The sequence below is a fragment of the Leiobunum rupestre genome, chromosome 5 (assembly GCF_980474605.1).
Source record: "Leiobunum rupestre chromosome 5, qqLeiRupe1.1.hap1, whole genome shotgun sequence".
NCBI classification, from domain to species: domain Eukaryota; kingdom Metazoa; phylum Arthropoda; class Arachnida; order Opiliones; family Sclerosomatidae; genus Leiobunum; species Leiobunum rupestre.
The window spans coordinates 41,405,341-41,415,259 of record NC_143388.1 but is presented as its reverse complement, the minus strand read 5'-3'; the positions used below and the strand labels follow the sequence as shown (position 1 = coordinate 41,415,259).

The 9,919-nt window shown below is 37.1% G+C and overlaps 1 protein-coding gene across 1 annotated transcript in view; it reads right to left on the bottom strand.

Moving 5' to 3' along the window:
• Window positions 1-5,518: 5,518 nt before the first annotated feature.
• The window catches only part of LOC149944528 (protein arginine N-methyltransferase 5-like), a 38,501-nt gene continuing 34,100 nt past the window's right edge, over window positions 5,519-9,919 (bottom strand). The window contains exons 15-16 of the mRNA XM_090176381.1: window positions 6,421-6,485; window positions 5,519-5,811 (exon numbers count right to left, since the gene is read on the bottom strand). Coding sequence (XP_090032507.1) covers window positions 5,647-5,811; window positions 6,421-6,485 — 230 coding nt within the window. The 3' untranslated portion in view covers window positions 5,519-5,646. The remainder of the gene's footprint in view (window positions 5,812-6,420; window positions 6,486-9,919) is intronic.

Genomic DNA, 9,919 nt, shown 5'->3' with positions numbered 1-9,919 from the left:
TTCGGCCAAGGAAAGAGTTAATTGTGTTTCGCATTTGGAACGTGAGCGAATGGACTTAAGTGTATGAACAGTGCGTGTTTAAGACTGAAAGTGTTAAAGTAATTGTGAACTAACTCAAGTCAGCTGTGAGATAAAATTGATTGTTTTTATTTTTTGAATTGGAATAACCTAATTATACCCTTGAAATTATCAACTCAACCTGTGAGGCTAATTAAGTAGATTGGAAGTAATTAGTAGGGAACAGCTGTCAGCTGTTAATTAAGACAAGAGTTTATAGTAAGGTAGTTTGAATTTAGTTAAAAATACTCAGTATAATTTATGATATTTACTTAAGTGTAAGTGTGTTTTGGTTTATTTTTCAATCACGATGAACTAAGACAAATCTAGTCTTGGACACTTGAGTACCAGTTATGTACAATTACGTAGGAGGGATATATATTGTTGGGTTATTGATGAAAGTTAAATCTAGAACGTTACATAGACTGTTCTGAATAAAAATAAACATTTATAATTTTGCATAATTCTGGTTGCCATTTTATTTTCTAATCACTCGCCCACAACATTAAAGTTCTGGCAATCCCGAATCAACTAAATTTTCGATATAACGGCGACGGGAAATTATTCTCGTAAATTTATCGCGCGGCCTTAGGGAATATTCATTTAACAAAATTTCGATTCCGTTAAAATTATAAACCTACAAGTTGGCAAGCCAAAATATACCTCTCCTCGGAAGAATTGTCCCTAGTGGTATTAATTTCTCGAGATAACCCTTAAAGATATATCTCCGCAATTTAGAGTTATTTGTTAAAAATATTAACCCATTTCTATCCCGCCCGGTATAAAATTTTTATTATAATTAAAATAATTGAGACGAAACGACCAATTTTAATTTATTCAGAATATCATAAGTTAAGTAGTTACAACAGTAAGTTAGACGTACTATAACAATGCACAATTGAATTAAACCCTTTTACAGAACAAGTTTATCAGTTAAATATAATACGAAGCAAATTTTAATGAAAGAAATATCTACAGAGTCTTTTTGGAATTACTCGCTTACGAAATACTTGCCGCATCTTTAACGCTCATTTTATTTCAACACTCGCCCTTGATGAAGATACCGTAGATATCTGGTAGTGGACGACTCGTTCACTTCCTGTTGACGTTGTGACGCATACCACATGAAAAAGACCAATGCCGTCCAATTTCCAATATCATATAATGACTCGCACACCCAAGAAATCATTGACTGCGTTAGAAATCGTAGATATCCAAATATCCACACCAAATGTATTTACAAGAAGCAAAAACCTTACCATCAACAAAGCACAGAGAGCCACTTGACAAACCGCCAGCTCTTAAAGCAATTAACGTTAAATTATCTCCTTTGAATTAACAGAACTATATATAGGTCGTTAAGAAAGTGGACCACCCACAGGGTCTACCCTTTAACCCTCTAATCTCGGCTGACTGCGCTAAAACAAGATTTAACCTTTAAAAAATACCAGATTAGGCCTTCATAAATTCATTAATAAAAAAAGACTTTATTACCTATTATGCTTACGATGCCTGTCTTAATTTCAGTGAATCTAAGCAGCTATCGGTGGTTCTGTGGTAGAGCGCTCGACTGCCAAGCCGAATGGTCTGGGTTCGAAACCTGGGTGGCGCATTTGTTTTTAATCAATAGAGAAACGCTAAATTAGAATTTCTTCGATGCAATAATTTCAATTTCAATTCTATTTCAATTAAACCAAAATTTCGTACTCTATTAAATACGCTTCCGATAAAGCTGAAGGTCTAATTTTCAATAAGGCGTAACAAGTGTCGGTGGTTCTGTGGTAGAACGTCCGCCTGTCAATCAGGAGGTCTCGGGTTCAAATCCCGAGACGATGCGATCGCAAATTGATACTAAGACGAATACCGTGTACAACTGGTGGAAACCCTGCCATTGGACGTTGAGAGGTAGCATTACACTCAGCACTCGGTCCGTCCCAAAGTCATTAAGAAGAAGTTGGAGAGAAAACGCCCATATAAACACAACAGACTCAACATGCACAACCATCAGAACACAAACACAACAAATTCAACCCTCACAACCTACGCATAAACATTACAAAAACGTAATACACCAAACCGTCACGACGGTGAGCGAAAAAACACCATCCAAACCAAACCGCAAATGCATCCGTTAACGCTCACCGTCACACGGTGGTTTTGCCAACCCTTTGAGAAACTGCGTACGCAGTGATTACACTTTGCACCGAAAATGCGAACGCGTTCGCAGTCCTGACAGACAGACAGACCCACCCACAGACCCACAGACAGACACGGTCGTTGTATAACCCCTCCTAGGGGACTTTGTCCCCTCGGAGAGGTAAAAAGCGAACGGTCGTTATAATACCCTCTGTAGATATTTCTTTCATTAAAATTTGCTTTGTATTATATTCAACTTGTTTGTTGTGTTTTTTAACTGATCGAGATGACGTTCTTTTTTGCCTAATCTTTGGTATTGTTGGTTTTTTCTGTCTTATATTTGTATCTACTATTTTTTAAGTTTATTTCCTTTTTCCCGCAAAATCGTCCAGTCTTAGAGTAACCTTTAAGAGCGTAAGTTATGCCCAAAAGCTTATCCGGTTTCATTATAATAACGTGAAAAATCGTATTTGTTAATGGTAAGGTGTTGCGCTTCTTGATATTATATTTCCTATTGCTTGATTTCTAAGTATTTGAACTAATTTATTGCTTGTATGCGTTATAATATTTTTCTATGAATTATTTAGATTCTGAAGTCTGATTGCTTGACTGCGTTATAATATTTTTCTATGAGTTTTGTTTCTGAAGTCTGATTGATTGGGTTGTTATTGTGTATTTTTCTATTCGTTATTTTTATTTTTTGATACTCTAATATTTTAAACTAGATATAGTATAACGTTACTTCTGCGTATTTCGAATGTGCGTGACGTGGAGGGTATTTTCACGTTTTATTAGGATCAGTTTTTTTAATTTTAAATATCTTTCGTTTTATTTGTATTTTATTTCGTTTTTTCAGTCGTATATTTTTTTCGAGTTGTATACATCGTGCGCTTACACTTATGTTGGTCTGGTTTTTAACTGGGTCGTCATTACTTCGTAATTTATTTTAAACGTTTTCTCGACCGATTAAGCTGTTTAATTTGAAATAAAATGAGCGTTAAAGATGCGGCAAGTATTTCGTAAGTGACTAAAATACAAATACCCTCTGTAAATATTTATTTTATTAAATTTGGCTTCGTATTATATTTAACTGATAAACTTGTACCGTAAATAGGGTTAAATTCAATTGTGCATTGTTTTAGTACGTCTAACTCGCTGTTGTAACTACTTAATTTATAATATTCTGAATAAATTATACTCGGTTGTTTCGTCTCAATTATTTTAATTATAATTAAAATTTTATACCGGGCGGGATTGAACCGGGATTACGTTTTTAGTAAATAACTCGGAATTACGGAGATATATCTTTAAAAGTCATCTCGAAAAATTAATACCGCTAGGGACAATTCTTCCGAGGAGAGGTATATTTTGGCTTGCCAAATTGTTCTTTTTCGCCACACCTTTTCATTTAGAGGTTACTTCGTCAAGGCTAAAAACTTAATTAAGACTAACCGACAAATTTGATTTTATTTTGAAATATATTTTGAACAGACATTTTAATATTATTGAAGGTAATTTAATATATTGTATAATATTTTCAATATTTTACTTAACATTGAGAAATGATGAACTTATAATTGGTTATGTCAAATTGAGTTTTAATTTCCCATTAGGATTTAGATAACAAAATATAGGTGTATAACTGGTTCTAGTGAGCAAGTGAAATATATGTCAATTTTGGTAAAACGTTCAATCAAAAACAGACTTTTATGAGATAGAATATCATGCTACTATGTTTTTCATTGACTAAAAGATAGTGTTTATAGGTAGCATAGTATGGCTTGTGGAGAACTTTTATTCGTTTACTTTTATCAGCGGTTTGATGTTCAACTTAACAAATATTTCCTAGAAAATAGTTCAACGAACAATATTTAACCATAGAAAAATAATGAAAGTCATTGGTATTTACAGCGCGACCGAACACAAACCGTATACTAGCAGTTCTGCTGAATGCTATATACATATTTATTGAAAAAAAACGACACGAAATACCTTTTTCGAAGGAAAAAAGGCTTTCTATATATTATTAAAATAATGAGAAAACCACGCCAACGGAAAACCTTGCAAATATAAATTATCTGCGCAAATGAAACTCGCGCAATTGAATATGCGCTAATGGGAACTGCTCAACTTGACCATTACCGCTGGTCCCATGTAGATCGGCGCTTCTACATTAAATTTTACCCTCGGGATTTGAGCAGCGCTTGCTCCCGCAAACCATCCAAGGCCTCGCGCAAAGCACGAGCCATGGCTCGCGCCATATTATCTTGGGCTGCGTTTAGAAACACCAGTACCCCCTTCGTTTCTCATAACCATTCCGGATCTGGTTTTAATGTTTACAACTTAAACCGCGAATCTAAAAACCCTAGATCCGCCTTACCCAAACTCCTCCGGAAACGCACTGGGAAACAAAGGTACTCCCAATACGCGTTCGAGAATGGAGACATCCCTTCCTTCCCCAGCAGCGATTGCACAAAATAATAAGCCACCCAGTAATTGGAATTTAGGCAGAGATAATTCCTGGTATTGTAATAGTTTTAGAGGAGCAATTCTGGCTTTAGCCGCAACTGAACCTACGCCTATTGCACCAGATTTTGTTTCGAATCTTACGTAAACCGCGGTTGCGTTAGATATTTTACTCGCATCGCAGAAAAAATGCAATTCCAATCCCGTGATCTCGTCATTCGCTCCCTCGAAAATAATAATAAAAACAATGTAAATTTTCCAAGACATTTAGAAATTTATTTTGAGATTTCGTACTGTGTGAGACATTCAAAATTGTATCTTGAGATTTCATACTGTGTGAGACATTCAAAATTTAATTTTGAGACTTTATTCATACGGTATTTCAACTAATCCAGTTTTAATAATTGTTTAGATTAGTTATATTTTAACCAAATATTTTATTATAACCCATTAATATTAATTTGACATAAATTTTATTCCTTAGATGATTTTTACCTTGTATTTAATATTTTTTATGTAAAATATTAAATAAATTCATAATATATCATTTCAAATAAAGGATCAAAGAATCGTTTAAAAAAGAGAGCCCTAATTTCAGGTCACACCTCCCCGTTCTTCGTGACAGCAGCAGGGTTGTCATTTTTTTTAAATATAATTGATTTAAATTATCATTTTATACTTCTATTTGTTTATGGAAAGGTACAAAACTAGGATCCCTAGCTAAGTCAATTCAAAACAAATTAAATTAAATTTGGTTTATAAAAGGTAAATAAATTTGATTAAGATTAATTTAAATGTTCACTCAATTAAATTGGATTTTTCTGTACCTATTTCCGGGAACGAACATGAAATTCAGAAATTCAAACGATCACGTGTACTTTTAAAGGAATATAATATAAAACATATTCTTTATGGAAAACCTAATAAATGCCAAATTTTTATTATTAATTAAGAATTATATTTAATGCATGTAGTAATTAAAAAAAATTAAGGTTTCGATTGAAGTCCAATGGCGTATGAACGACCATTTGGGTTGTGAATGCCGCTGCTTATGGGCTTGGTCAAGCAGTATTCGTACCAAACTTGATTCACGTCGCAGCATCTCCAAAAATCCACTTCGATATCCGAATTGGCGCTTATAAATACTCCATCCTGAAAGTGAAAAGAAATTGTATATACGTTTGCCAAATTCATATTATTTTGTTCGAAATACAATGAACAAGGCGACAAAAACTATCGAATAATACTCGATACCAATGTTACCTGAGACTACTAGAGAAAAAATAGTCAGTATTTAACTTTAATATAAATCCGCAGAAAATGGCGTCAGCTTCCGTGGTTTAAGAGGCACTATTTTAAAATAAGAGCAACCACCATTTTGCAATTCTGCAACGGTGCTCTCAAAGCAAACCAAACATGTTAATTTATATAGAAAAATCAAATGTTTTCTGTCCAATCAATAGTTTTTGAATAAGTATTCTTTAAAACAGGGTTCCAACGACATTCATAAAGCAGAAGTTAAAGTTAATGTGAATGACTATGGTTGAGGTAATTATTGTTGCTTTCAATTCAATTTAAAAAAAAAACTAAATAATAAAGAATATAAAAAATGAAAACTTATAAATATATAAAAATAAAATTATAGTCTAACTCTAATGGAAAATTTCTTCAGAAAGATCACTTTTAGTGGAAAATTTCTGCCTTTCTTAGTGCTGGCAGGTAACAATGACTTCGAGTCGCGCATAAGCAATGAGGAATTACCTTGATTGGAAAATAAATTGGGAACCAACTAAACATGCCTTCTGTATGCGTTTCCGGTACAATACCTGCATAGCGAATGACAGAAAATTAAAATAGATTAAATAAGAATGTATTTGTTGGTGCTAAGGGAGCATGACAACATTTAGACAATCAGAGGGCATCAAGGTCAAATATTCTACCAGCACGAGAGGGGAAAACGTGCGCTTCAATCGCGGAGGTTTATGGAACCAAAGAGATACCAGGCTGCAGGGCCGGCCCTACCATAGGGCGAACCAGTAGCGTAGCCAGGATTTTGTTTCGGGGGGGGGGCATGTGCCCCCTGTGCCCCCCTGGCTACGCCACTGGGGCGAACAAAGTGGCCGCTCCAGGCGCCAAGTCTCAGGGGCGTCTCAGTGGTAAAAAAAGGAAACAAATATTTTTATGTTAGGGGCAAGCAAGGGGGTCGCCATAATCGGTTCTCGCTCCATCCTAAAACTTGCCTCGGGCCGGCACTGCCAGACTGAGATGCTTAAGGGGGAGGAGCTTACTATTAGAGCATGAGGGGAATTGGGAGCAAGTGTATCAGATTTGTAGCCCGGTGTACCGCAAAGAGAGTGCACACCACCGGAGGTCCTTATCATATTGCCTTACGCCAGCGTCCACAGCCCAGACAGGTGACAGAACAGCCAAGGCAGCGATAGAATACTACCGCTGACGATCTCACTTTCAGCGCAAGCCGCTCAACCCAGCAGAAGGTGGAACAATGGGATGGCCAACCCCTCACTTCACACACAGCAGTGGGAATAAGAGCGGATGCTATAGCAACCCCAGCCGATACCCTACCTACGTAGGTAGAGAGCCACACCCTTCAGAAAGAGCTCCTGAAGGGGAACGACGGGCACACATCGGTTCACATAACCCGGCACAATTGGCACCGGAGATCCCGGTGTGCTCCAAGAGGCCGGGAAACAGGACCACTGCGCCTCATACGGAGGCCCGCCGCCCCACAGCAGGCTACCCAATCCTCCGAGGCGGCCAGTTTGAATGGACCCTATCCGCTATCCTGATTCGAAGCTCAGTTTCCAGCCCATACCTGATCGAGATCGGAGGTGGAGATAGGACCATTTGACCAGAGCTAACATCTCCCAGTACACCGCGCTTATGGGTTACAAGAGCCGGGCCCCAACTCCCCGGTTAAGCCACCAGCTATTGCACACTCTAACCCATTTAGGGCCAGTAACGAAAGGGTTGCGACATTAACGGTATGGTTCCACGATTGCTCCGTCTGCCACGATACATATTTTTGCGCTGGATCATGTCGGGAGTGACCAATTGAAAAGCATCGATGATACGCTAACTCATTTCGACCAGGCTTGTAACAGGCATCTCATAGACATGATCGTTGATGAAACCCCACAGTAGGAAGTACGTCGGTGTGAGGTTAGGCGACCTTGGAGGCCTATGGATTGCTCAGTTTCATCCTATTCATCATTGTTGTAATTCAGCGTAAAGGTAGCCTACTACAGCTCGAGGTTGATGTGGAGGCGCACCGTCATGTTGGTGCCAGAGTCGTCCGTAGTTGGCCAGAGGAGTGTCTTCTTATGCGTCCGCGACTTCATTCTGTAACAAAGATAATTAACTTTGCCCATTTAGACGGTTTGGCAGAAAAAAATTAGCCATGACACCATCTCCGACCGGACCCACCCACGCGTCTAACCGAAATTGTTGTTGTTGGTCGTGGGGAAATCCCCATCGTGGATTCACATCACTCCACATGTGATTGTTTTGGTGGTCAAATGGTCCGTCTCTCACACCAACACTCATCGGTCACCAAGAGCAGATTAAAAAAATTCGGAGTTTCGATCTCCATGTTGCTTAACCAGTTATAAAAGTCAAACCCACGAACGATATCACCAAAACTAATTCGATCATTCAAGCGCGCTGTTCAGCGGAATGCACATGCATCGTTGAACTTGCAAGGCTCAGACTGCGCTTCATTTTGGGTTATTTTGGTTTAAATACTAAAACTAAATTAAACCTTTGTACAAATCAACTAAGAAAAAACAAATTTTATTAGACCAACTTATCTTTATATCACTTGTTTGTTGACGTATTATTCTCAAAAACAATTAATTTAACTAAGCTTAGTAAAACAACCCTTTGGCCTGCTATCATGCTATGGCGTACTTGATATTATTTGTAGGTTTTCAAGTATGTTCTACAACTTCATCGTTGAAAATTGTTCCCTAGCACATAGCGGTCAAAAAATAAATAAAAAAATAAATAAAATTCAAAGCGTTCCTAACTAAATACGCATACCCTGAAAATTTCAAAATTATATCTCAATTAGTTTTTGATCAAAAAGGTTGGTCAGAGCAAATCGAGCCACCCTAAAGATATTTTTTTTGATTAATATGTAATATATTTGAATTCCAGGTATTTGTATATGTAACGTAAATTAAGTAATAACTGTTATATTTGAGAAATTTCTAACCTCGATAAATAATGTATAAAGGTTCGACAATTGAAGAATATATATTCTTCTTTGCAATTTTGTTTTATTTCCGATTTGAAAAATAGAATTATGAATTTACGTTTATACTAAAAACCGATCAAGTTAGTGGAGAAAATGTTAGAAAATTCTTTTACGGGTGCCCCCTTAAACAAACCCTTCTCCTTCTCATACGAACGAGTCACGTGGACAGGCGCTTTGTCTGGGGGTCGTTAGAGTAGGACGATTGTACTATACGGCGTGTTTTAATCGCTTTTTACGGCCGTTACGTAATAGCATATGCAACATAATCACTCATAAGTATGCCATAAAAGCATTTTCGTTAATGAAACCTTGTTCACGGGATATGACGTAAATTACGTCACTTACAATTCCGTGACGAAATACGCGTCATTAACTTTACTGATGGGAAACGGAAGTTAGTGAGAATTCCTCGCGCGTTTCTGGCTTTGCTAATGTCAAGTTTAGCTCGTGCCTAGCGATCACATGATTTAATTTCCATGGTAACCTTTTGTATAGCGCAAGGATTATAAGCATTTTTGCATTTTTGGGTCCACTTAATGTATGTTCCGCGTGAAACAAGAACTCATTGAATTTTTTTCAATGGAAATGTTATACAGAGGCATACTTATGAGTAATTATGTTACATATGGTAATAGTTACGGATGTCCTCCCGTCTTAAATCGATTGAGCATATAAAAAAATGTATGTATACAAATTTTCATGCTTTTTTCACAAAACGCATGATTTTTTCCACTTGCGAACTGACTGATCGTCACAACATTGTCATTCTCTCTAAGAACAATCAGAAGTTCATTTATCTTACGAGAGAAGTAGTCATCTAGGCCATAAAAATGAAACATGCACCTTCGCACGCTCGACTAGCAAATTTGTTAAAATGACACAGCATAGGAATATGTACTATCGGGAGACATGACTAGGAGTTAAATGGACCGAGGCGTCGATAACGCAACAACCCGTTTTTCCCAATCACGCGTGCTATCTACG